Source organism: Sander vitreus, chromosome 5 (assembly GCF_031162955.1).
Source record: "Sander vitreus isolate 19-12246 chromosome 5, sanVit1, whole genome shotgun sequence".
Taxonomy (NCBI): domain Eukaryota; kingdom Metazoa; phylum Chordata; class Actinopteri; order Perciformes; family Percidae; genus Sander; species Sander vitreus.
In genome coordinates, this window is record NC_135859.1 from 26,475,323 (window position 1) to 26,502,062 (window position 26,740).

At 40.9% G+C, this 26,740-nt stretch overlaps 3 protein-coding genes across 6 annotated transcripts; 2 read left to right on the forward strand and 1 right to left on the reverse strand.

The window, feature by feature from the left end:
* The first annotated feature begins 1,739 nt into the window (after positions 1-1,739).
* Positions 1,740-8,824, forward strand: pmpca (peptidase, mitochondrial processing subunit alpha). Of its 2 annotated transcripts, none has more exons than XM_078251293.1 (13): positions 1,740-1,813; positions 3,305-3,507; positions 3,605-3,684; positions 3,776-3,858; positions 4,015-4,109; positions 4,211-4,311; positions 6,223-6,486; positions 6,570-6,662; positions 6,754-6,887; positions 6,995-7,085; positions 7,333-7,395; positions 7,493-7,637; positions 7,777-8,824. In XM_078251293.1, the coding sequence occupies exons 1-13, from the start codon at positions 1,767-1,769 to the stop codon at positions 7,944-7,946; spliced, it is 1,569 nt and encodes a 522-aa protein (XP_078107419.1). In that variant the 5' UTR covers positions 1,740-1,766; the 3' UTR covers positions 7,947-8,824. The 2 variants fall into 2 exon arrangements, with proteins under 2 accessions (XP_078107419.1, XP_078107420.1); XM_078251294.1 differs by having other exon boundaries at positions 6,769-6,887.
* A 247-nt stretch (positions 8,825-9,071) lies between these two features.
* Positions 9,072-15,848, reverse strand: inpp5e (inositol polyphosphate-5-phosphatase E). 3 transcript variants are annotated; one of them, XM_078251296.1, is made up of 11 exons: positions 15,753-15,835; positions 14,271-15,137; positions 13,299-13,422; positions 13,090-13,187; positions 12,847-12,971; positions 12,411-12,530; positions 11,912-12,019; positions 11,283-11,444; positions 11,067-11,182; positions 10,768-10,904; positions 9,072-10,506 (listed from the first exon to the last, which is right to left on the reverse strand). In XM_078251296.1, exons 2-11 carry the CDS (start codon positions 15,077-15,079, stop codon positions 10,374-10,376), a joined length of 1,932 nt encoding a protein of 643 aa, XP_078107422.1. In that variant the 5' UTR covers positions 15,080-15,137; positions 15,753-15,835; the 3' UTR covers positions 9,072-10,373. The 3 variants fall into 3 exon arrangements, with proteins under 3 accessions (XP_078107422.1, XP_078107421.1, XP_078107423.1); XM_078251295.1 differs by having other exon boundaries at positions 14,271-15,846; XM_078251297.1 differs by lacking the exon at positions 9,072-10,506 and having other exon boundaries at positions 10,774-10,933; positions 14,271-15,848.
* Positions 15,849-17,948: 2,100 nt separating this feature from the next.
* Positions 17,949-18,570, forward strand: LOC144517673 (gamma-crystallin M2-like). The gene is made up of 2 exons (XM_078249802.1): positions 17,949-18,132; positions 18,271-18,570. The coding sequence occupies exons 1-2, from the start codon at positions 17,956-17,958 to the stop codon at positions 18,547-18,549; spliced, it is 456 nt and encodes a 151-aa protein (XP_078105928.1). The 5' UTR covers positions 17,949-17,955; the 3' UTR covers positions 18,550-18,570.
* The last annotated feature ends 8,170 nt before the right edge of the window (positions 18,571-26,740 follow it).

Here is a 26,740-nt window from a genome sequence, read left to right on the forward strand (position 1 = left end):
TATTGATGAGATCTGTCCAGAAATGCTGAAAGCTCTGGGTGTGGAGGGGCTGTCTTTGTTGACACGCCTCTTCAACATTGCGTGGAAGTTTGGGACAGTACCTAAGGAGTGGCAGACAGGGGTGGTGGTTCCCCTGTTCAAAAAGGGGGACCAGAGGGTATCACACTTCTCAGCCTCCCTGGTAAAGTCTACTCCAAGGTGCTGGAAAGGAGGGTTTGGCCGATAGTCGAACCTCGGGTTGAAGAGGAACAATGTGGATTCCGTCCTGGTCGTGGAACAATGGACCAGATCTTCACTCTTGCAAGGATCCTGGAGGGAGCTTGGGAGTATGCCCAACCGGTCTACATGTGTTTTGTGGATCTGGAAAAGGCGTATGACCGGGTCCCCCGGTAGATACTGTGGGAGGTGCTGCGGGAGTATGGGGTGAGGGGGTCTCTTCTCAGGGCCATCCAATCTCTGTACGACCAAAGCGAGAGCTGTGTCTGGGTTCTCGGCAGTAAGTCGGACTCGTTTCAGGTGAGAGTTGGCCTCTGCCAGGGCTGCGCTTTGTCACCAATCATGTTTGTAATATTTATGGACAGGATATCAAGGCGTAGTCGGGGTGGGGAGGGGTTGCAGTTCGGTGGGCTGGAGATCTCATCGCTGCTCTTTGCAGATGATGTGGTCCTGATGGCATCATCGGCCTGTGACCTTCAGCACTCACTGGATCGGTTCGCAGCCGAGTATGAAGCGGCTGGGATGAGGATCAGCACCTCTAAATCTGAGGCCATGGTTCTTAGCAGGAAACCGATGGAGTGCCTACTCCAGGTAGGGAATGAGTCCTTACCCCAAGTGAAGGAGTTCAAGTACCTTGGGGTCTTGTTCGCGAGTGAGGGGACAATGGAACGGGAGATTGGTCGGAGAATCGGCGCAGCGGGGGCGGTATTACATTCAATTTATCTCACCGGTGTGACAAAAAGAGAGCTGAGCCAGAAGGCAAAGCTCTCGATCTACCGGTCAGTTTTCGTTCCTACCCTCACCTATGGTCATGAAGGCTGGGTCATGACCGAAAGAAGAAGATCCAGGGTACAAGTGGCCGAAATGGGTTTCCTCAGGAGGGTGGCCGGCGTCTCCCTTAGAGATAGGGTGACAAACACAGTCATCCGTGAGGAGCTCAGAGTAGAGCCGCTGCTCCTTCGCATCGAAAGGAGCCAGTTAAGGTGGTTCGGGCATCTGGTAAGGATGCCCCCTGGGTGCCTCCCTAGGGAGGTGTTCCAGGCACGTCCAGCTGGAAGGAGGCCTCGGGGAAGACCCAGGACTAGGTGGAGGGATTATATCTCCAACCTGGACTGGGAACGCCTCGGGATCCCCCAGTCGGAGCTGGTTAATGTGGCTTGGGAAAGGGAAGTTTGGGGTCCCCTGCTGGAGCTGCTCCCCCCGCGACCCGACACCGGATAAGCGGACGAAGATGGATGGATTTATTATTATTGTCTTCTATTTCTAAGAATAAGTATAAAAAGAGGCTAAAATAAGGTTAAACCCGTTAAAACATTTACAAATGAGTTATTTATACATTATATTATACACATTATACACATTATATATATATATATATATATATAATGTCAGGTTTCGTTGTATGGCACCATTGCAAAACGAAGGTTAGTCCAAATAAAGAAAGCAGTTATTTCTTTGTTTGTTTGCTTGTTGGGTGTGTCTGCGGCGGAAGTGCTTCAGAAAACTTTCATCATCATCCGGGTTACTTCTGGTCACAGAGAGGATCCAAGATGGCGACTCACATGTCGAGGTATAGAAGCTGGAGTCGTGTTCAAAGGTAATGCACGTTTAAAATAAATGCTCTTAAATGGTCGCCAGACTCGAGTCATAAATACATGGAAATAATATTGTTGCAGCGTCATAACTTTTCTACGTCCTCATGGCCCAAGATTAGCTTACACGGTTAGCACGATGCTAACTGTTAGCTGTCAAACTGTCAGGCTGTAACGTTAGTCTTTATATGTCACTGTCAGGATGGCTAATGTGTTACCCATTACTGGGGAAGATTTGTTTCAAATATCTGGTGGAAAAAAAGTTTGGACCTTACCTTCAAGATATTTAATCACAAACAAACCTCGAGATGTCTGTTTTAAACTTCTTCATCGGTGCTATCCAGCAAAACATTACTTGCAAAGACTAAAAAATGGCATTGACATTGACTGCTCTTTCTGTGGAGTAGATCGTGAAATAACCATACACTTATTTTGGAGCTGTCCTTATACTGTCACTTTTTGGAAAGACTTAGCCCAATATATCTGCTGTAATTTTCTGTCAACTTTTCTCTGCTGTACAAAGACGTGCTGTTTGGTTTTTATGATGTCTGCATTCTAGAACAAAAACAGTATTACATCATCAATCTTTTTGATATCTTGGCAAAATTTCACATTCACAAAAGTAAATTCTGATAACAGAAAACCTCTATTTAAAATCTTTATGAATGAATTGCTACAATACGTACAAACTATTCAGCACTCTACAAACCCTGAAGCCTTAAAGACTCTTGATATTTGTAAATTTCTTAATTGCATGAACTGCTAAATTATTTATTGTATTTCTCGTTATATTTTTAGTTTTCTTACTCTTTCATATTTTATATACCTCCTAACTCCTGGTATATATGATTTTTTGGAATTTGACATTGTACTTGAATTGCAATAAAGATTAAAAAAAATAAAAATATTAACCACCAATACTTTAGAGGTTGGCAGATAAGTAAGTTATATTTTTGGTGATTTTCTTGGTCTTTTCATTTTGTTAGACTTTGATTAACACGCTGAGCTGAATGTTTGTTGATAGTTTCAATATTAGGTTACTTATTTGGATCAAAGTTTGAGAAGTGCCAATTCAGCTTTAATTACGTGTTAAATTCAGATTAAATGGCTTTAGTGTTAGCCGGAGTATTTTGGAGTCTGATTCTATTCTATTGCTGTGTTATATATTATGTTATACTATGTTACTTACTACCTTTCACTTACCACGTAAACTTTATCTCATGTCCCATACTTTATCATAATTGGAACATTTTATGCTATATTATGTGTTACACTGATTTTGCAATATTAATTAAACTACTGGCAACTGAGTGTAACTGCTGCACTGTTTAATTCTTTGACACCAACATTTGTTGCGCCACTTAACAATGCATAACAATGTAGAAAGTAGAGATGGGCAACACGTTTAAGGAAAAAAATAATCAAATGAGTGGAGGAACATAATGTTGCTGAGAATAGGTTAAAGAAACCTTGTTGTTGCCTTGTTGTTCTCAAAGGTTTGGGATCGCAGCTTACAGAAAGTACAGCAGTGGCGGCCGATACCCAAATATCTCCCTCTCTGCACCGCTGCCTGGGATCCCCAAGCCAGTGTTTGCATCTGTACATGGTCAGGAAAAATATGAGACCAAGATCACTACTCTAGAAAATGGCCTCAAAGTCGCCTCCCAAAACAAGTTTGGTCAATTCTGCACAGTTGGAAGTAAGTTGCAGCAGTGATATGCAAATTATAATATCCACTTGTCTTCAGGATCTTGTTGAAGTGGATAAAATGTGTTTGTTTTCTTTCTTATTTTTAGTTTTAGTAAATTCTGGATCCAGACATGAAGCAAAGTATCCGAGTGGAATAGCTCACTTCATAGAGAAACTCGCCTTTTCTGTAAGTAAAACAAAGTTAAAGACCACAAAATTAAAGGTCAAGGAAGTTGAGGTGTGTAAAGTAATGTTGTCATTGTTTTTTTTATCTTTAGTCCACAGCTCAGTACGGGAGCAAAGATGAAATTCTCCTCACGTTGGAAAAACACGGAGGGATATGTGACTGCCAAACATCAAGGTATGTAGGCTCTTAGCACAATGCCTGTCTCAATGTTACACAAATGTAATGTTTGTGTATTACTACCTTCCATGTGTGAACTAGGCCTTTCTTCTGTTGGAGAGTATGTGTAAAAAGCTGTTGTTTGTGTAATATATTGTTCATTTTGCTGTGCAGGGATACCACCATGTATGCAGTGTCTGCTGAAGTTAAGGGTCTGGACACAGTGGTCAGTCTTCTCTCTGATGCTGTTCTACAGCCTCGCCTGCTGGGTAAGGCCATTCTTATTTGAAATGACAAATCCATGGGCACTTTGCCAAATGTCTGTCTGTCTCCACTGCCTGTCTGAGATGATCTGTTTGTTTACATGCAGATGACGAAATTGAGATGACCAGAATGGCGGTACGCTTTGAGTTAGAAGATCTAAACATGAGGCCAGACCCTGAACCTTTACTCACTGAGATGGTCCATGCTGTGAGTCACATCATTTGTTTAGATCCTCCAACCCCAGCACTCTGTGAAAGTAAACAAATTGATCCATGACCTTTTAAAGGAACACACCAACTTATTGGGACTTTAGCTTATTCACCGTATCCCCCAGAGTTAGACAAGTCGATACACACCCTTCTCATCTCTGTGCGTGTCGTAACTCTGTCTGATGCCCCCACCGCTAGCCTAGCTTAGCACAGATGCTAGAGGTAACCGGCTCCATCTAGCCTACTGCTCCCAATAAGTGACAAAATAATGCCAACATGTTCCTATTTACATGTTGTGATTTGTATAGTTACAGCTTGTACAAATAACAAGGTCCCATGAGACACCGCCATATTCTAACCGTATACATACTGGGAACTATATTCTCAGAAGGCGAAGCACTGCTACTTGGGCGGGGTGATATTACTCCAACTCTGAGCGAACTCCAGGTGAACTCTCTGCTCCTCACCATGGGGCTTCTCAGGTGCTGCGAGCAAATCACTCCGCCCAAGTAGCAGAAGTAGTAGTGCTTCACCTTCTGAGAATATAGTTCCCAGTATGTATACGGTTAGAAGATGGCTGTGTCTCATGTGACCTTGTTATTTGTACACGCTGTGACTATACAAATCACATGTAACATGTAAATAGGAACATGTTGTTGTTTTGTCACTTATTGGGAGCAGTAGGCTAGATGGAGCCGGTTACCTCCAGGATCTGTACTAAGCGAGGCTAGTGGTGGGTGCGTCAGACAGAGTTACGACACGCACGGAGATGAGAAGGGTATGTATGGACTTATCTAACTCTGGGGGATACGGTGAACAAGCTAAAGTCCCAATAAGTCGGCGTGTTCCTTTAAGCATCAGGGCTGTTATTATGTAGCGCCGCTGTAACTGATCAGGTAATCGATAAGTATGCTGTTGATTAGTTGCTTAATCGTTTAGTATGTGCAATGTCAAAAATAATAAAAAAATATACCAGGCTTTATATCAACTGCAGTACATTTTCTGTCTGAAACTGAATTTATAATAATATGAAACAAAGAAATGCAACCTAATTTAGCTTTCACTGGAAAAATCTTTGTATTTAGTAAAATTATTAATTAATTACCAAAACTATAACCATCATTATAACAGCATCATTTCACACCTATTTTAAATATCGAATCACCAAAGATGCATCATAGTCATTTTGTGCTTTCTGATAGGATAACAGATCAAACCTTGCCCCTGAAAGACAAGAAAAAATAAAACCCTGATTAAATATTTGAAGAGCTTGAATGTTGAATGTCAAAGATACTGTGGTTGTAAAAAACAAATATAATTGTAAGTGTTGTACCGGCTTAATGTAGCTTTATATTTCCTTTAAAGTGCTCATATTGTGCTTTTTCCCTTTTCTTTGTTTTGTTATATATCTTTTTTGTGCACATTATAGGTTTACAGAGTGAAAAAGCCCAAAATCCACCCCAAAGGGATTTACCATCTCCAACAGAAAACACTGTTCACAAAGTGCTCCAAACAGCTCTATTGTAGTCCAGCCTTTACTTCCGTGATAAACGTGCGTCACTTTGTAACACACGTTATAATGCTCGCCTAGCTGCTAGCCTGGCACGCCCTCATACTCTGCTTCTGATTGGGTAGTAGTCCTTACCTAGGTACTGCGCATGTGTGACTCCCAACAAAGATGGACCAGAAGTGAGATGCCTCACTCTGTAGCTAAAACAGAGAGCTCAACACACAGGGTGAAAAGAGGAGCTGCAGCAATGTGCACTACAACAAATATATGGTGTTTTTTGAAAATTAAACCATGTAAACCTATTCTGATATAACCTCTAAATACAATTATGAACCTGAAAATGAGCATAATATGAGCACTTTAACAATATTGTAACGTATGGTAATTGTTTGCTTCCAGGCCGCATATCGAGGAAACACGGTTGGACTGCCTCACTTTTGTCCTGTAGACAACGTGGACAAGATTGACAAGGTGGTGCTTCACAGCTACCTGCGTAACTACTACTGTCCTGAGCGGATGGTGCTGGCTGGAGTGGGCATCGAGCACGAGCAGCTAGTTGAATGTGCCAGGAAATACCTGCTGGATGTGAAGCCGGTGTGGGGAACAAGTGCAGTGGCCAACGTGGACCACTCTGTAGCACAGTACACTGGTGGCATCGTCAAGGTGATTTCTCGGTCATTTTGTTTTATTTCCAGTTGTAAAATGGCGAAAAAGAATAGTAACATCTTCTTCTTTTCATCTGTTAGATTGAGAAGGATATGTCAGATGTGAGCCTTGGCCCCACCCCGATCCCAGAGCTCACCCACATCATGATCGGCCTGGAGAGCTGCTCCTTCCTGGTGGGTGTTTGCAGTGCCTGGCTATCCTGAAGAGCAGGTGTCTGATACATGTTAGCTTCAAGCTTCCAAATAATAATAAAAAAAAAAAAAGCTTTTCTCTTCACAGGAGGAAGACTTCATCCCATTCGCGGTGCTCAACATGATGATGGGTGGAGGAGGCTCCTTTTCTGCAGGAGGACCTGGAAAAGGCATGTTCACCCGCCTCTATCTGAACGTGCTCAACAGGTGAGCGTCTCACAAACCTCAATTCAGCATCATCAGATAATCATAAGTCACTAAAAATAACACCAGCCAGTTTCACTAATTGTCTTATGGTTTTCCTTTTATTGTAGGCATCATTGGATGTACAATGCCACCTCCTACCATCATAGCTATAAGGACAGCGGTCTGCTGTGTATCCATGCCAGTGCAGACCCCAGACAGGTTGGTACAGGTTCAGGACTGCACGGTTCAAATGTCTCATTGTACCTTTGCATCCAAATAGCGTTTTCTTTTTCTTTTTTTATTAACCAATTACTGCTTTACAAAGGGAAGTTTAAATTGTGTCAGATATCCCTCTTTGTTACAAAGTTATGTTTTCAAATTTGCATATGGCTTTCTTGTGTAAATTTTTGTTTGTCTTTGTTGATGTTTGTGTAGAGTTCTTATCATTACATACGTTCATCTCCAGGTGCGAGAAATGGTGGAGATAATAACAAGAGAGTTCATTCAGATGGCTAGCAACGCAGGAGAGGTAATAGCTGTGGCACCTTTAGCAATATTGATTATAGTTAAAGAAACAAAGGTTGTGTACAATTCTTGGAACATTTTTCTCATCCCTGTATATTTAGATGGAGCTGGAGAGGGCCAAGACTCAGCTCAAGTCAATGTTGATGATGAACCTCGAGTCGCGGCCGGTTATTTTTGAAGATGTTGGTCGCCAGGTTCTCGCCACAGGAGAGAGAAAGCTGCCACATGAACTGTGTGATCTAATAAGTGAGTACTAAAGATAATATAGCAGCCATAAAATACCTGTGTAAGAGGAAAAATTACATCATAAATTAAGAACTAGGCAAAGGCTTATTTCGCCCTAGTTGTTTATTCAGATTTTGACCTTTCAACTAATAATTTCCAGGCAACGTGACAGCCAGTGATATTAAGAGAGTAACCACTAAGATGCTGCGCAGTAAGCCCGCAGTAGCAGCTCTGGGAGACCTGACGGAGCTGCCCTCATACGAACACATCCAGGCTGCTCTGTCCAGCAAAGACGGACGTCTGCCCCGCATGTATCGCCTCTTCCGATAGAACCCCGTGGCCATCGAGCCGGGTCGTCACTGGCAAACATCGCTGTAAATAAACTGGACTGGATTACACTAGTGTTCCCTCCCACCACAGAACTCAACACACCTCACTGTGGGAGGGGACTAATACCCGGGCTCTCGACTGAACCTCTGAGAGTGGGGATTTTAAAGAAAAGTTGCATTTTACTCTACAGTAACCGTAGTCTACATACAGTTGGAGCATCTGTATTTGTTGTTTGTGGGCAGGAAAGCCATATTTCATTATTTACCAGGGTGGTTTGCAGGAGTTTGGTTTTAAAGGGACAATTCACTCCAAAGCCAAAATTAGAGTGTTAGTTTCTAATTTGAAAACCTAAATACCAACCTGTTACATTTAAGTCTATGAATGAATGAATGAATATTACACTGTGAAAGTAAAGCAGCATAGAGGCAAGAGAAGGGGCGACTAACGTCCCCAGCAGTGTCTAAACTATTACTTTTTATTGAGCTATTATTTTTCTCTGCTTGCAAACCCTCAGCTCTCTAAAATTCACAGAGCTCCACATCGATCCTTCTCTTTTCATAGTGGATGGATCAGAAAACCGTTTCAAATCTTACAATTTACACAACACAGCACTTCATAGTCTCGCTTCACATGCACAGAAGACTCTACACAACCCGAGGGGTTAACAGATTAATAAAGGCATCCTTGGAAGTTTTTGGATAAATGTGACAAACCTTACAACTGTAGCAAATTTGTCCTCAAGAAGATTGAAATCATGGTTTCTGGCATCATGGTGTCAGATATACTGTAAAGAGATTGAAATCTGTTATTCTTTTTGTATTTTTGTGAGTGTTGATGCCCTTGAAAATAAAAAAATATGATTTACAGGATAAATTAAAGGAATAGTTTGATTTTAGAAAATATACTTATTTGCTTTCTGGCAGAGAGTTAGATGAGAATATCATCTAACTCTAAAATATGAAGCTACAGCCAGTCGCCAGTTAGTTTAGCGTAAAGACTGGAAACGGCTCGCCTGGCACTGTAACAAAACCCGCCCAGGAGCATCTCCAAAGCTCACCTCTGCCATTTCTTATTTGTTTGATCTGTACAAAAACTGAAGCTCCAAAGCAAAATTCAGCCAACAAAGTTTTTTTAAACATTTATTACGAGATGTTACATCATAGGTGACATAAAAATATGCAGATAAAGTTAAGAGGTCTTGAGGAAATCAAAACAAGACCCACAGGCACTTTTCTTTTGTAGTGTACTGCTCTTCATGCTGGGAATGCAAGTTCATTAATGTGGTATACAGTTTATAGTATATATGAGGTTACACAGCAGTGAGATGAGAGGTAAGGCATTGAGTTACAGTCTGTTATAGTATTACTTGGCCTCATAAGAGAAAAAGTAGTGATAGGTGTTAACAGTGTAAATAATCTATTTTATAGGAAGTGAAAAAAGTTAAATAAGCTGTCAAATATATTTGATCTCCCTGAAATTTAACAGTAGCATGTAACAAGTAGTAACAACGTCCTGACTGTAGCGTTCATCGATGTCTAAAATGATAAATTCGACCTCCCTTCCTCAGTCGTATCATATCTCTCCTACAATACATTAAACTTAGAACACAAGTCAAATTAAAAAGTGCACCTCAATGTGCCACCAAAATTGTTTGTTAAAGTGCTCATATTATGCTCATTTTATTATATCAGAATAGGTTTACATGGTTTAATTTTCAAGTTTTGTTGTAGTGCACATTGCTGCAGCTCCTCTTTTCACCCTGTGTGTTGCGCTGTCTGTTTTAGCTACAGAGTGAGGTATCTCACTTCTGTTCCATCTTTGTTGGGAGTTGCACATACACACCTATAATGTGCACAAAAAAGATATACAACTCAAAGGAAAGGGAAAATGCCAAAAAGCATAATATGAGCACTTTAAGCTATTTGATGACAAATGTACAAGGCATTAACACTGATTTAGCATTCAGAAAAAAAATAACATTGCGGTTCATGATGCATTTAAAACACCTACAACTTTATATTTTTAAAAATGAATGCAGTTACACAGAGCCTTTAAGGTTAGTCAGTTCACACAGGAGCATGTGACTGAAGAGTAAACCGTGATGGCAGCCCCCCTTTCCACTTCATGTTGAATAACATGAAGGGGGCTGAATAAATAAAGGCCAGACTGCTGCTGTGGCTGCAAACCTCTCTCTGTGTGTCTGACCTCAAGGTCCCTGCCCTTAAGTCCTGCCAGCCGCTTACCCCACACAGACAGTTCCCAACAATGACCGACAGAGGGCGCACTCTGCTCAGTTACCGACCAGCACTGGGCTCTGTGTAATTAAGACAACTCTGGTTTCCTTTTTGTCCTTTTCTGGTTTTACATTCCACTTTCTGGCACAGTTCAGTCCAGTTGAGTCTGGTCTGGAGAGTTTGTTTTAAGGGTTTAGGAGATGGTGCAGATGGCGCTGCTACTATGGTTCTTCATGGCCTCCCTCCTCTTCAGCTCTCTGGTGATCCTCCTCCTAATTCCCTCCAAGTACAAGCTTCTGTCAAACTGTCCCGCACCGAGGGGAATACTAAACAACACAATCAAACACATTTAGTATGAGACTAGTAGTATGTAGCACCAGACGTATGAGGTCAAAATAAAGAAAAGACAAATTCAGTATTTAAATATGTAGACATTTAAGAATCTAGAAAGATTAGAAGATGAAGATGACGAAAATGCAACTTCAACTTTTAAATATAAACTAATCTTTTTACAAAAACAAACTGTCAATATACTGAATGCATCCTTAACATGATGACAAAGTATTTAAAACAGCAATGGGACTCACTTGTCTCTGCCTGGCCTGAGTTTGACCTGGAAGATGCTGATGACCGGCCGATGGTCTGAGCTCTTGATGCAGGAGCAGCTTGTGTACTTGACCACTTTTATGTCCTCAGCCTGCCTGCTCCTGAACAAGATCCTGTCCTGTGAACACACAGAGAGGTTTCACCCTGCTGAGAGCCACAATAAGATGAGTTAACCTGCCCTGGCCAGTTTAGACTTTAATTAGAGCAGCTGAAAAGTGTATAAGAGTGCCTTCCACCAAATGTCTGGCTTTTTGCGGCTTGATTTTCTTTTTTTTCTTACTGTGTATGAAGGCGTTCTCTGTTTAGAAGTAGTGTCGTAGATATCACAGCCAACGTCAAACTTGTATGTGGGGAGGAAGTGTATTGGTGCCTCTTGGAAGCCTTTAAAGATTGAACCTGGAGGGGAAAAAACACAAACACAACAACATACTTTCCAAAAACCTTCCAAAATGTTTAAAGTTTTTTAAGAGATTTAGCCACTAACATGCAAGCATACCATCTTTCATTTCCTTAGAGAGCTGGTCGTGCTCCAACAGAGGGCCCATATCGCCGCCTACTGTGCGGTTTATGATGGTCTCCACATCCACCCGGTCTTTACTCAGCCGAAAGTTAAAATCTCCAAACCAGAAGACCTGATCGAATCTTGTTGTGACGTCGGCTACAATTACAAATGACATCCTGTGATTATCAACGATATAACTAGCGATTATTCCTACCAACTTCAAAGCTTTAATCCGAAATAAGTAGATGAATAACAATACATTCTGTTCAGCACAAGACCAAAGCTGGGACAAAACAGATGGTCATGGACACAGAAACATTTTTATATTCTAATCACAACAGCTAAAAACCTTTCTGAGAAAAAGAGGGAGCAATTTGTTCAAAGATGTCTGACTGTAACCTAACAGTTACAGTCAATCCTAGTTTTATTAAAAGAAAATGTGTGAATAGGGTAAGGCTATAACATAAATTGTGAATTTCCAAGAATCCAGTGAAGGAAATTTGTCTTTTCGTAATTACTTCAATGCGTAAATTATTATTTATCCCATTGCCGGAATATAACATCAGGAACACTACCATCATAACCGTTTTGATTTTTCACATCTTTAAGACAAGGAAACTTACATGGTGTGGAGCGGTAGGGGTTGGTGTCTGGAAGGCCTTTGGGAAGAGCTAGAGCCTCGACGATTTTGTTGTAATCTAGTACTCTCTCGTAAACTTTGGCATCTCCAGCTGGAATAACAGACACAGAAATTAGAAACAGGTAAAACTGCCTAGCCATCAACGCTGCAGTTTAAATGCAAATATGTAATACAAAGAGCAGACGTAAAAGCAGTTATGGTGAGTGTAATAACTAAAACATGCCTCTCATAGAATGCGTAGGCAATGTTTAATATTCAATGGACATGCCAGTATGCTGTAGAAGTAAAAACGATAATGTTACGGTTTCTTCTCTTGGCGAGGAAAAGACACATTTTCCTTCTATGTTGCCACATCCCACCTAAACTTTAGAACAAATCTCCAACCAGTCCTATCTACAGCCATCCTGACAATAGCCTCTTGTTATAATAAATCACTGCTTCCGTCTGCAGCCTCCCTAATTTTGCGGAAACCTGTTACTCACAGGTAAAATGGGATGTGATGAAGAGGAAGGAAGTGCCAAAAAAGGTAAAGGCGATTCCCACAGCCCCTTTGGTCTTGATCTGAGAGATGATCCTGGTTGTGACTGTGGCGTGCTCCACCTCTGTGTGTGTCAACAGGACAAAATGTTGTGGTCAGTGTCAAGAGGCTTAACAGTGTAATCAGTTAGATTTAAACACAAAACCATGTGCATCTACAGTGTACATCAAAGAAATATGTCACCACATCAAAATGCTTTTATCTGCAGACTCTTTTGGCCAATATAATGAACTAGCATCTAATGCTAACATGCTTATTCAAGGGAATGTACCATCACATAACTGGCGGCTAGATGTGTAACCATGAAACAGATATCTTTCAACCACCTGCACTACGCACACGTTCTGTACGCATGGAGCGATATAGGAGGAGTTTATTACCTGAGCAGAACCAGATGAGGTCTCTTCTGACAAATACAGTGAGATACAAAACGCCATGTGATGCTGCATACAGCATGACGTAGTAAGGTCCCAGAGTCTCCTGAAGACGGGTCTCCCACTCCCTCCTGCACACACATGTACACGCAGAGTCACATACACAGAAGTATAACTGACTTTACAGCACTGATAGTCGTAATAACTCCCTTTTTCTTCCAGTGATGATGTAAACAAAACACAACATACCTGTCAGGACAACCCTCCTGGACCCCAATAATATAAAAGTCTTGTGCAAATGCGGAGTCTGTTGGAAGGAGGAGATCATCTAAGTTGGCTGGAAGCCCCTGAAAATGATAGAAACTTGGTAACAACTCAGTTGGTAGTGGGTAGTAATACAACTTTAAAAATGGTTCTTGGTCTGTGAGACGCTGCAGAGTCATGATTTACTTATTTACCTTCTCTCCCTGCATGTTCCAAGTGGCTATGTAGATGCCCACTCTTCTGTCAGGGAAGTGGCGGTCCAGCTCCTCGGCCCCAAGCAGGGCACCGCTTCCCAGCACGCTGCCCTCCAGAAAGCTCCTGGAAAATACACATTGGAAGGAAAATTAGCGCTTCTAAGGGTAGCCAACTTGCCATGTAGGATGCAGTGTAGGAAAAAGCAAGGCTGTTGTCTCAGATGTTACGTCAATAACTTAAAAGTAAAAACACTATTCCCTTCTGGGCACTGACTGCGTATTGAGACTATAGACTAGACTCATGTTTTGCCGGTCCTGCTGTCAAAAACTGTACTGAACAAGCAGCTCCTCTGATCTTGTGTTAATCCTCCTCCACTCTGCCACCTTCCCTTTTTCTCTTAAGAATATGAGCACTGCACACACAATGTAAAAATGTCTGGAGCTTTGGTTTCAGGACAAATGAACAGTCTCTCGCTGATGCTTTAACACATACTCCTGATAGTGAACCAAGCTCCAGATGCGCTATGCTAATCACCTTCAATCAGAGGGCACAATCAATACTAAAAGGCTTGTAGTGGATATAAGATACTGTATCTAATTATTGTGCAGTGCCTGAGCATAGTACTTTCTTTTGAGCAATTTTCTTTTGTTATAAGGATAAAGTAGTGAAAGCCTGGCCAGACCTCAGACTGACACGGTACTGAAAAAGTAAGCCATATGTGCTATTGCAGCACTGCATTATTGTTGCAATTGATTGAAAGTGATGCACATGAAGTTTTGAATTTGCCTTCTTTTATGTTGTCTCTGACCTATGTGTAAATAAGGGCTTTCGGTACCCTTGAAACAAACCGGCTCCTAATAGCCTTCTCTCTTTCGTGCCGGTAAGAGTAAGCCTTACAAAAGAGCCTTCACATCCAGCAGGAGGATAACTCCAGGTACTTCATCTACATGGTCATGATATGCCTACTGTACCTGTTCCTCACATCCTGGGGCCTGATGGGGCTAAGCACACTGTAGGTGGATCTCATGGAGTTGACAGAGGCACTATCCGACCCCATGTTCTCCAGAAGCCGGCTGTCGCTCAGGTTCCTGTGGAGTCTCTCCCCGAGTTTCTCTCTGGCCATCATGGCATAATCCAAACAATCCCCATCAATCCTATTAGCTGCCCTTAAAGTGGCTGATGCAAAGCTCTTCCCCAGAGCAGGCAGTGTCCCCGTGGGTTGCACCGGAGACAGACGCACCTTGCTGGACCTCGCCCGGTGGTCTGTGGGGTCGCTCTGCTGGCTGGTGGGCCTCCTTTCATACTCGGAGAGACTTCTCCCTCTGTCCCGGAAGACTGGGGATCTCGTTGTAACAGCGGAGAGCTGTCTCACGTTGGAGTCCTGGTCATTCCTGATAGTGGCAGCACCGCTGAGAACAAACCCACCTGAAGCTGGGGCTGTTTGGTCCTCTTTAAGAGAGTCTGTGGAGGAGCCAGTCCCAACTTGGTCACTTAGACTCTCCTGGCTGTTTCTTAGCCTCCTGGTTCTCACGGCCTCCTCCACTGAGACACTTTTTCTGGACTTTGACAGCCTGGGCAGTGCGGGTGGCCGAGGCTGGTATAGACTGATCTCTCCCTCTGCATTTCTATCAGTGAGTTTAAGGGCATCATTGTGTTCCTTGCAGGATTTAGCATCCACTAAAGAGGTATTGAGTGCCCTGCTGTCATTGACAAGTGAATCTCCTTTAGCAGGAGCTTCACAGGACTGATGGAAGAGGCCGTCCTCTCCATTCTCAGTCATCCTCTCGTCATGCCTGAGACCAGCTGTGGTCAGGTGGATGGAGCTTTCTCATTGCTAACTAACATACACATTAACATATAGGGCAGAAAATGATTCAGTCAAATGTTGACCTTAAAACGACTTAGTTCAGCCATGCTAACCATACAAGATACGTTTGTTGTATAATCCGTTTAGTTCCTGCTTATTAGCAATAAATACACTAATGGCAATCGTTACACGTGCAACATTAGTTAGACAATAAACATATAGCTAACGTTAGTTAGTTCAAGAAATACTAGCACCGTGAGTTAATTATGCTAATGTTAGCCTTAGCGGCCTAAGTAGCTAGCTAGAATCCAAGGCTGAGTCGAAATTGTTTTTCCCAATTTCATCGCTTAACTGAAGCTCTGTAATTTCTGCTAACTAGCTAACGTTATCATCCAGCCAACAAGTCACGCTTGAATATAACCAACACTGCTAACTTTAGCTAACGTTAACCATCTAGCTAGCATAGTAGTTACAAGCTAGCTATAACATAGCTGTCATATCATAACAGTAGCTACCGATATCCAGGCTAGCTCAGCTAACGTTACAAGCACACGTTTATAAGATCGTATAAATAATAAGGTAATGTTGGTAGTTTCCGTCTTATGGAGCTGGTTATTTCACTGTTATCATGTTGAAGTAAAGTTACCTGTGGTTTACTGATGTTTTGAGTGGCTAATTAAAGAGTAGCTTAATTACTTCCTTAGCAACGCTTGACAACAGAATTTGTTACCAAGACAAGAGATTCAGGACAGAGAGCAGAGCAGCATAGAGCAAGGGTCACAGCGCCCCCTTTGTGCTAAGTAGTGAAAGTATATGGATTACCTGTTGAGACTGTGTTGGTTCTTTGCCTCTCTGATTAAAATACAGTATGATGTCATACATTGTTTTGTTTTTTTTGCATTAAAATCATGCAGTGCCATGTCAGAGCATAAATGTGATACTGAAATGCATATACCAGCATGGCATCATTTTAGATTTTTGATTATCTAAAAAAAACACTAAACATCATCCTCACACTTAAATCATTATATGAATTAATATATTTCATAATTCATACATTTTAGTCTTGCAAAATGCATATTGGGAAAGTAACATAAAGTGACAAAAGTCTTTTTAGCAAAAAAAAATCTTTATTTTTTCTCTAGTTTTTTCTAAGTAATTTTAAGGGATGCAAGCAGCATATAGACATCTTTTATTTTTTTAAAGGAAACCTTTTTATCATTTTATTTCCATTTTCCTTTTATTTAAACTAATGTTTTCATTTAGGCTATTTAATTGTGACCTCATTATTGACCTCGGTTTTATTTACCCACACATCACTGGTTGTAATACATGAATCAACCTCTTAGTCTCTTACACAACTTTTTTTGTGTGCACTAAAAAACTCATTTTTCATACAAAGGTGTCACTGTTTGTTACATAATACTATTTTTGCCATGATTAACTTTGAGAAAATAATTATTACTATGCTTTTACATGTATGTCTATCACCGGGTGTTATCATGAAACTTACAAAAGTAAACATACAAAAACATGCACTAAAATTAAATAAATGTCAGCACCAAAAAAACAACAGAAAAATGCTGTTGCTGTGAAAACAGCGTATGTCACAATGAATAAACAACATCAAGGTGTGACCTCTGATTGTTAACCCTAAATTGTTCACCCTTTCTGTGCCCCCCTGCACTGTACGAGAAACAGCCACTGAAAGGATTTCTGAGCCCGCTGGTCCATGGATATGTGGACAATCCCTCCATATACTGTACATTTCTATGGCACTGTTGCTGGCTCAGGGGGTTTAGACAAAAGGACCAGTCTGTGGGTCAGGTATAAAAGCAAAGGGTTAAACCAGGTAGGGTACAGTTCAGTGCAAGAGCAGCAGCAGTACCAGCAGCAGCAGCCCACTGACCAGCAAAATGACTTCCACTGGAATGAACATGATGAGCAAGGTAAGCTCTCTGATAGTTTTCATTTTCATAATATCACTAAAAACTAAATAGTATCACCTGCATATTGCCCATTGTGGCTTAAACACATTGCGATGTGTGCTGTTTTTGCCAGAGATACTTTAAAGCTCATATAATCAATGTGTTTTAATAATAATGACTCAAATGACTGTATGTGTAATATGGTAAAAAAAAAAAAAAAAAAAAAAACACGGAGAATTATCACCAAACTCTGCAGTTCCCCTCAGCTAGAAGAACGTTCTTTGAGCTCATTGTTTTTCTTTTCGGGCCTGCAGATTTACTGTTTTGGTTCACTCTCACACCTCTTATGGTGTTATTTTTGGCCACAGCAGGCAGCTGTTTTCATTGAAAGAGCTCGAACAACCCTGCCTGCCCATGCAGCACTAAAAGAGGATTTAGCAGGTTAAGAGCCAAATATTTCCCTCACAAGTTGGTGAAGACCATAAACAGAGCTACAATTATAGTTAATATTGGACATCGTGTGGACAGAAACACAGCTCCAAATAAATGCTAATGTTGCTCCATATCTTCTGCATGTGTAAATAGGCATCTGTGTTGTGCTTGTTTCTGCTACCCCCAACTGGCAATAAAATCAGTTATTGTCGGCTTAAAGCTGCAATTTAAAGTAAACTTAGTAGTAAAATCCAAGCTTTATCCACTCCAGCACTACATCCAAAGAAAGCTGGATTCACATTGAAAGTTTTTCCCGTTTTTCTAAAACATAAACATGTGCAGCTTTAAACTTGATGGCACTTGTGCCTCTAATGTGCCTCACATGTGCTCAACAAAGCCTTTCCTTCTCTCTCTCTCTCTCAGATCATCTTCTACGAGGAGAGGAACTTCCAGGGTCGTTCCTATGAGTGCATGAGCGACTGCCCCGACATGTCCTCCTACATGAGCAGGTGCCACTCCTGCAGGGTGGAGAGAGGCTGCTTCATGGTGTACGACCGCCCCAACTACATGGGAAACCAGTACTTCATGAGGAGGGGCGAGTACAGCGACTACATGAGCATGCTGGGCATGAGCGACACCATCAGGTCCTGCCGCATGATCCCCATGGTAAGATCTTACACCTGGCTAGATTTACTGTAGATGACATCTATAGAAAATACAATTTTTTTTATATCAAGCCTTATAGAACTCATGTTGAAAAGATGAAATGTTCTGTGTTAAACCCACTCATCTTCTGCACCACAGCACAGAGGATCCTACAGGATGAGGATCTACGAGAGGGAGAACTTCGGCGGTCAGATGTATGAGCTGATGGATGACTGTGATAACATCATGGATCGTTACCGCATGTCCAACTGCATGTCCTGCAACGTGATGGATGGCCACTGGCTGATGTACGAGCAGCCCCAGTACAAAGGCAGGATGATGTATGTGAGGCCCGGCGAGTACAGGAACTTCATGCACATGGGCAGTGGCAGCATGAGGTTCATGAGCATGAGGCGCATCACCGACTCCTGCTATTAGACTCTCTTAGCACTGAATAAAACTGTCATAACCTAAACTGCTGGTGTGTTAAGTCTTTTTTTATTCTGAGTATGCATACTTCAGACAGTGTATACCAATCAGAGCTGCCAGACCTCTACTGCTGGCAGTAATGCACAGGGAATCCCCAAAGAGAATGGTTGTTGACAAAGATGAGAAGGTTTCTCATTTTCATTAAATTATTCTCTTCTTATCTCATTTCCTACACACATTCATAATCGACAACTTCCCAATCTCAAGTCTCCAATCTCTTGGCAGATACACGTGCTGGATTGTGGAAAGCAATCTAATACATTACATTGCACCATTTTAGATTGAAGTTTCTAATTAGATTTTTTTGTTGAAATGTATGTTACCTACACACATCATACCGTATATAACTATTTCTGTTCGTTATATAGCCTACCTTTTTTTATTTTGCAATGCAAAAGTCCGGCACCTAACCCCCGAATTTTCATTTTTACACTTTTGTACGTATATAACATCTTAATTAGTGAGCTTTAGAAGTGCTTCTAGGTGAATTTTGTTACCTTTGGAGAAAGCCAGGCTAGCTGTTTCCCCCTGTTTCTATTCTTTGTGCTAAGCTAAGCTAACCGGCTTGTGACAGTGCCTCCCAGTGCAATACAGAATCAACTTAAAAATGATTTTTATAGTCTTTAAAACACTTAATGGTTTGACAGCCTTGTATATTACTGACTTAAGTTCAGTCAGAGTTGTAAGGTCATCAGATGTTGTCATGGTGAGGATGTTCTAGTTGGTTTGTTGTTTTGCCTGGCCTAGCTCTCTGTCCCTGTCCCCAGCTCCTCGCTCACTTCCCCCAGGCCATGTACTCTCCTCTCACTCCCCAGACCTGCTGTCCTCGGACCATCCACTAGATGCCCTCACCCTGACATCCCCCACCGGCCCTTTTGCACACAATCCTAAATTGCTATGTTGCAAAGTTGCCATGTGCTTATATGTTCTTCAGTAAGTGCCCCAGCCACTTTGCCTGCCTATCTGTTATCTGCCTATATGTCTGTTTGCCTTCCTTCATTTTGACAATATATCACTGAACTGTCCCTGTCCACCTCAACTGTTTGCGTTTGGGTCCATCCCGCCTTGCACTCACAAGCTGTGGCAGGTGGTGGTGTTCTAACTGTACATAGAATAAGATCCATATCTTCTTCTTCTTTTTAGGTGAGATGTAGTAGAAAGAATGACTGTGAAGGTAGATTTCCATGTGTTCTGTGCAATGAGGCTGTTCACCATCTGTGAAGCCTTTTCATTTGCAGATGAGAAGTAGTGTTGCATACTCCTGCCTCCTGGTTATAAAATAAGGCTTGTGTCAGCTGAAATTGTTGTACTGAGCTGGAGGAAGTTTAGTCTAATTCTGAGTGGAATTCAAACCGTTGTGTCTAGAGTTTACATAGTAAACTTGGACATTGTCACATAAACACTAGAATAACTGCGTTTTCTCTTATTATATTAACACAACTCCAATTTGACTTCAGGCTTGTTTAGAGTTTTTATGAGATGTAAGTATTGTCTTTGGAGCGTCTGGGTTTGTTTCTGCTTGACTGCATGTTTCCTTCAGTCCTAATAGGAAGACAATAATAGAGCAGTCACACAGGTAAACACACAACCAGAATCTCGTCACATATATATCACATATTACACACATGCAAATATTACACACATGCAAATGAAAAAGAACTGGGTTTCAAATGAACATTTAAAGTAGCCATGCTAGTGGCGATGGCAATATCGGTCCACCACTTTAATCCAAACTGAAACATTTCAACAACTATTGGATGGATTTGCTGTCAAACTTTGTACAGACATTCATGGTTCATATGACAGATTGCTATTGCATTTGGTACAGACATTCATGTTTCCTGCAGAAAGAATTGAAATAACTTTGATCCTCTGAATTTTCACGTTTCTTAATCAGTGAAATATCTCAGCCTTTACCGGATGGCTTGCTTGGCACAAAACTTTGAACTATTAGATGGATTATCTATAAATGTGGTACACATATTCATGTTTCCCTCAGAATAAATTGTTATAAATGTGGTGATCTTGTGACTTTCCATCTGGCACTATTATCAGGTCAAAATTTTAATTTGTCCAATACTTTGGATTATATACCTGCAAAGCTATGACATTCCCATCAGCCCCAGCTATTTTTTTGTGATTTCAACATCAAGATATATCTTAATTAAACTTTAATTAAAATATATCTACATATGAAATATATATGTATAAATTACTGCCTATCTCCTACAAGATAGGTACATACATATAGCTTTTTGTCACATGCCTCAAAAGAGGATTATAAAAGCACGTCTCTCTATCTTTTTTCTTTTCTTTCTGACTCTTCCTTTCTTTCTCTTTCCTCTCTCTTCTTCCTCCAAAGAACAGCCAATCCAGGGAGCGAGTAGGGAATCGATGCCCTGATACGAGATTCAGCCTAATGAGGATCAGAAACATCTTAATAAAGACGCATAATCCACCACTTAATCCCTCATTACAGAATCATCTGCATTCACTGGTCCTGCTCCATACCGCCGCAGTGACGGCACATTAAGGTCCATTGTTCTTCCTCGCCTCATCTTTCACCCAGAGCTACGTCTCCTTTTGTCTCCCCTCGGTGTCAGTTATATTTGATCCGCTCTCATTAGACTTTCAGACGAGATGAGTAGAAGGGCCTGAAAATAGTGCTTTTGTATGCACTTCTATGTTATCTCTTGTCTGAAATGGAAAATGAGACATATGCTTAATAAGTAGGAGATGGACTGGGACCTGCCGTCCGACAGAGAGAGATAGAAGCGTATTGTGTGGAGAAAGTGCTGTGACCGATACTGTCAGAGGGCACACTTTCCAGGCAATGTCTGTGTCAGTGATTATAGACTTCAGAGAGTGTGAAAATTACTAAAAAATAAAGTGGGACAAATGGATTAAAGTGTAATGCTGAGCCCTGGAAACATTTAAGTGCTGCATTTACACAAAAGTTGTGAAAGTTTTACCGAAGTTTAAAAACAAAGTATATTCAAGTTAATATAACCATACAGTCTGACAGTATTCTTAGAACACACGGTACATCCATCATAGTTGAGGGATTAATCTAGTCATGAACCCATTTCTCTGGTCTTTGCAAAATGAAGAGATTACGTATAATCTCTTCATTTCTTGAGCATCTACCTTTTAGTAAAGCAACATGCTAGTTCGGTCCTGTGGATGCATATAGTTAGTATCAAAATTCCAATTGAAGTTAGCCCCATCCAGACACACTCCAATTTAGACTAACAAAGGAGGGTAATATAGAATTATGTGTCGAGCTAGGAGGAGAAATCTCTTTGCCTTTAGCTGTGAGATGATCCTTGTGAGGGTTGGATAATTAGCCCCATGAAGGTGTGGAGAAGGCTGATTCTTTAACCCACCCTACCCCTCCCTCTGCTGTGTACTGAGGTGAGTAGGAGGTGGAGGTGGATAAAGCAAAACAAATAAAACTCATTAAAGGTACCCGCATGGCTACAAATCCCCCTCTGCATTATTCTAACGCACCGCAGACATCATTAGCTCTGGTCAAAGGAGCCGCCGTTATGAACGCAGATCAAAGCCCACAATAGTTCATTGTCTTTTAACCAGAGGCAGGATTCTCAAAATCAGAGCTCTCTTTTTGGCAGATTTTCATGGCAGAAAATCACTCTACATAGCAAGTGTAAATCTTGAGATAAAAAAGCCTAAATGATTTTTCTGAAGATGCTCCCGTGGCATTCTCTTGTTGTGAGCAATGGAGTTAATATTTGATGCTGGAAAAATAGATGAGGGGTTCTTTTGAAGTTCTATGAAAAAAGTTTGGTAAATACTAAATGAAAGATGTTTTCATGTTTAATGACAACTTCAAGCATCAAGAGGCCTGATTTTTCCCCCTAATTTTTTAGTCAAACTAGTTGTGGCTATGTGTGGCCAGTTGACCACTTTGCTCGACATGGTTAACCAGCATGTTAGTATGCAGATGTTTGCATTTTGATCATAGCACTGTTGTGATTTTTCCATGTCTTGTCGATTTTGTGTCGTAACTTGACACTGTGTATGTGTTGCTGCGTCCTTTATCGTTTTTGTACCACAAACGACGACCATAATTCAACTAAATCAAAATGTAAATATGAAACTTGAATCTTCAGCTTCGTTTTTGCATAATTGTTTTGAGAATATCATGTTTATGAGAATGATGCCAGATGCCAAACATCACTGGAATATTGTGAAAATGAATTGCTTCTGTTATCACAAACCTATCCATGATATCAAATGCTCAACTACTGTGGATCTCATTCTCATTTAAATGGCTGGACTGGACAAACATGTACCGACAGTTTATCAGTTTGAGATTGAAACAGTGCATTACAGAGGCTGAATCCTCCCCAGAGGTGATGTTTTGCACCAACATGCTGGGTGTAATCCACACCAATCTCCTGCCTCATTTCACACACATTTCCATCAGTTATCCTCTGGGTCCCATCCCATCCCCTCAACCCTACTGAGCTTGCATGTCTAAGGGCCGTGTCATTTTTCTCCTCAGGTATGATGGCCTCAACGCGCCCTGACAACTTGATCTCATCTGTGCAAATTACTCCATTTACATCTCACGTTTCCCTCCTGCTTACACACAGGGACTGACTTTAAAAAAACTGTTTACATTAGACAGAAACAGAGGCAGGTGCAGGTTTTTTTTCCTCGGGGCAGCTTACAGCTGTGACGAGTGTAACTGCTATCAGACAGAGAGAGAGAGAGCATGTGCCAACAAATACTGTACTAATCACACATGATAGCATCTGCAGCCAACAGACAGCAAGCACACGTTACAGGCCTTAGACTCTCGAGCAGCGGGCTGAATGGATGACTGCAGCCAGCCGTGACCACATCAGGCACATAAAAACACACAGATCAAACAAAAATGGGAATAAACATGCAGTTATACCACACACCCCTGTCCACTGATTAGGTTAAGGTGGCTTTGTTTCTTATGAAGAAGAGATTACAGCTCATGCCTGCATTTACTGACTACACAATGTGTTCTGCCTTAAGTACAGAAACAGATGAGAGTTTGGCAACATTGGAAAAAGTACTGAGATTATTTAAGTGAGTACAATGGTGGAGAAAAGGTTGTGTGGCTCAGGTCTTATCTTTTTGGCAGCACCTGGAAGTTGCTTGACGTCCTCCTACATCCATATTCTTAATATATGTTTACAATCTATCCAGATTTTACATATTGTAATTTTTCTATTTTGGTCTATTCTGTACACACAACATCTGGAGGAGCGATCCCTCCTCAGTTGCTCTTCCTGAGGTTTTTGTCAATTCGTTTCCTGTTTAAGGGTTTTTTGGGGAGTTATTCCTTATCAAACGTCAAAGGACAGAGGGTGTCAAATGCTGTACCTATGTTAAAGCCCCTTAAGGCAAATTTGTGATTTGTTATAGCCTATTGGGTTATATAGCCTACATAAAAATATAATTGGATTGACTTGACTTGAAGGCATTGGTGGAAGTAACAAATTACATTTAATTATACGAATAGTAATACATACTAAATGTAGTAATACATACTAAATGTCATTCAAGAAACGAAAGTCGATTTTTGTATTTTTAAGTTTTTTCAAAAAACGTTGATAGACTATCTCCTCCTGTTACTAGCCATCACTGATAATAACTCAGCTCTGTAGGAAGAATGTGGGCTTTGGCACTGCATGTTTTTTTTCCCTCTGTGTGTTTGTCCTCGGCTGCTTCTCTCTTTGTTTGTTGCAGTTGGACTTGTGAAAAAGAAAAAAACACTGGAATTCAGTCGGCTCGTAACACCAGATAACCAGGAAGTTGTGGATGGAGAGTGGATGTGGCAGTAATGGGAAAGAGCCAGGCCTTTTGTGTACCATTGTCCCCCCCCAACACACACACACACACACACACACACACACACACACGCACACACGCACACACACACACACACACACACACACACACACACACACACACGCACACACACAAACTTTCTCACACACACACACACACACACACACACACACACACACACACACACGCACATCCATGCACTCATCCTAGCGTTAGTGTGGCCTCTGGCCTCTGGCCTTGTGATGGAGTGGCAGGTCGAGTGTGGTCATCAGCACTAACATGGATAACACTCCTGGCTATGACAACATATGAGAAATGTTTCTAAAGACAGTCAAGCTGCAAATGATGATTACAGTTTTTTTTGAAAGGTGGATTTCTCATGGATGAAATTAGTTATTTGCTTAGATATTTCAGTCTTTGGTCCAGACTGAAATATATCAGCAACTAGCCACTATTGTATGTATTTCTATGAAATTTGTTTTTGTAGGCTAATATGTACTTTTCCTACCCTATGTTGGTTACTTTCCATGCACCTTGTATTGGTATGTATTTGTCCTCATACTGTCACGGTTGTGTTCCAGTTGGACTGTGTGTAGAACTTATGTATTTATGTGTCTTGTATGTGAACCAAAACAGAAAGGTTGTGGACTGTGAAACTAGAGATGCTAAAATGTGTCATAGAGCTGAGTGAAACTGCGGGTCATGATGCTCCCTCTCACATTAATGTAGTACTTTCATCCATTGCTAATGTAAAACTACTGATTATAGCAGCTTCAAGTCTTTATTCGCTGCCCTAGCTGAGTAGCACAACATTTGATGAGTAAATACTTTGCATGACACTCATGATGGACTATTTTCTGATGCTCACTTTTGCGAGATTTATTGTTCTGTCTATTATGTTTCTATTACCGAACTTTATCAAATGAGGAACTGAAGTAATTGAGGGAACTCTTTACAACCTGTGAGTCTGCTTTCCTTAACCGCTGGCCTTTGTCACATTACCCACTCAGCAAGTTGAGAAGGTAAACACGTAGAACACCAGTAGCTAAGTTCACTTGCTGATAAAGTGTCTCTGCTTTAAAGATGTTTATCCACAGTGGAACCAGATATTTCCCATTAATACTGCATCTTTTTCACAATAGAGAGCCCAAATTAAGAGTGAAGTATGTTTTAGTATCTTGATAGAATATCAATAACCACTGAAGTTGCACTTTAGTAACACATTTAAATATGGAAGGCCTTAGACTGTGGTCAGGCTTTTAATTTATATGCTAAAAGATCAGCCTTAACCAATAAATCTACAGCCGAGCTCCATGTCAGAGGCGGCTGACTGGACCTCAGGCAGTTGTTGTGTGAAGGCGATGATGAGGCTCTGATGTGACCAGTGACCTCTGACCCCTGTCCTTAGCCCAGGCCTTTTAATATAACGCCAGCAGATCAGCTCCATATGGTGGGTCAGAGAGGAGAGCCTGGATGAAGCAACTTTAGAGTAATTTAATTATAAGTGACCCTACGTCTGAATCAGTAGAACATCAACACATCATGCACCTCTCTGCTGCTTGCCAGCCCAGCAGCTTCACAAAAACACAAAGACTGGAAAGATTTTCTCCCACCCCAATGTGTGAAACCTGGGAAATGTTATTTGACCTGAAAAGGAAAATGACTTTAAGATGAGTAACAATTATATTTTGTTGGATCTGGAATAGTGTTGATAGGATTTAAAAAACATCTTTTACTATGTTGATTAATGAAAATCATCATATGTTCTCATACATACAAGACTATTTCCACTGTTTTTAATGTAGATATATACAATTATTATCATCAATAGTTTTCAACGACACAGTAAGTGCTGCACTTAAGTACAAGATTATTGTACTTTACTTGATGATTTTCCTTTTATGCTACTTCATACTTCTGCTCCACTACATTTCAGAGTGAAAAATTGAACTTTTTGACACCATTATATTTATCTGACAGCTGTACAGCTGTAAATGTTTTTATTTTATATATTACTAGTTATTTGTAAACTTACATGTCACTATTTGTTACTTATTGTTTTATTTAAATAATAAGTATATCCTTTGCAGTTACATTTTTGACAGTTTTAAGGTAAATCTTTAGTTTGTTGTGTCCAACACTGGGACAAAATAACCACATTTTAGTTTGGGTAATTAACTCAACGTTGATATGAAGAAAAAAACCCACTTACTATAACACTGGGACGCATTGTATTGGGTAAAGTTAACTCAGTATTGTGTCAGTGCTATATTAACCCAAACTAGGT

What these genes read in the sequence shown, in the direction of transcription:
- inpp5e (XM_078251295.1), bottom strand. Translation starts at nt 15,079, where the DNA reads ATGACTGAGAATGGAGAGGACGGCCTCTTCCATCAGTCCTGTGAAGCT. An exon ending in GGAACATGCAGGGAGAGAAG is followed by an intron (nt 13,188 to 13,298) that starts GTAAATAAGTAA and finishes TATCATTTTCAG; the next exon opens with GGGCTTCCAGCCAACTTAGA. An exon ending in CAGGAGGGTTGTCCTGACAG is followed by an intron (nt 12,972 to 13,089) that starts GTATGTTGTGTT and finishes ATGTGTGTGCAG; the next exon opens with GAGGGAGTGGGAGACCCGTC.
- pmpca (XM_078251293.1), top strand. Translation starts at nt 1,767, where the DNA reads ATGGCGACTCACATGTCGAGGTATAGAAGCTGGAGTCGTGTTCAAAG. An exon ending in TCAATTCTGCACAGTTGGAA is followed by an intron (nt 3,508 to 3,604) that starts GTAAGTTGCAGC and finishes TCTTATTTTTAG; the next exon opens with TTTTAGTAAATTCTGGATCC. An exon ending in ACACTGGTGGCATCGTCAAG is followed by an intron (nt 6,487 to 6,569) that starts GTGATTTCTCGG and finishes TTCATCTGTTAG; the next exon opens with ATTGAGAAGGATATGTCAGA.
- LOC144517673 (XM_078249802.1), top strand. Translation starts at nt 17,956, where the DNA reads ATGTCCTCCTACATGAGCAGGTGCCACTCCTGCAGGGTGGAGAGAGGC. An exon ending in CCTGCCGCATGATCCCCATG is followed by an intron (nt 18,133 to 18,270) that starts GTAAGATCTTAC and finishes TCTGCACCACAG; the next exon opens with CACAGAGGATCCTACAGGAT.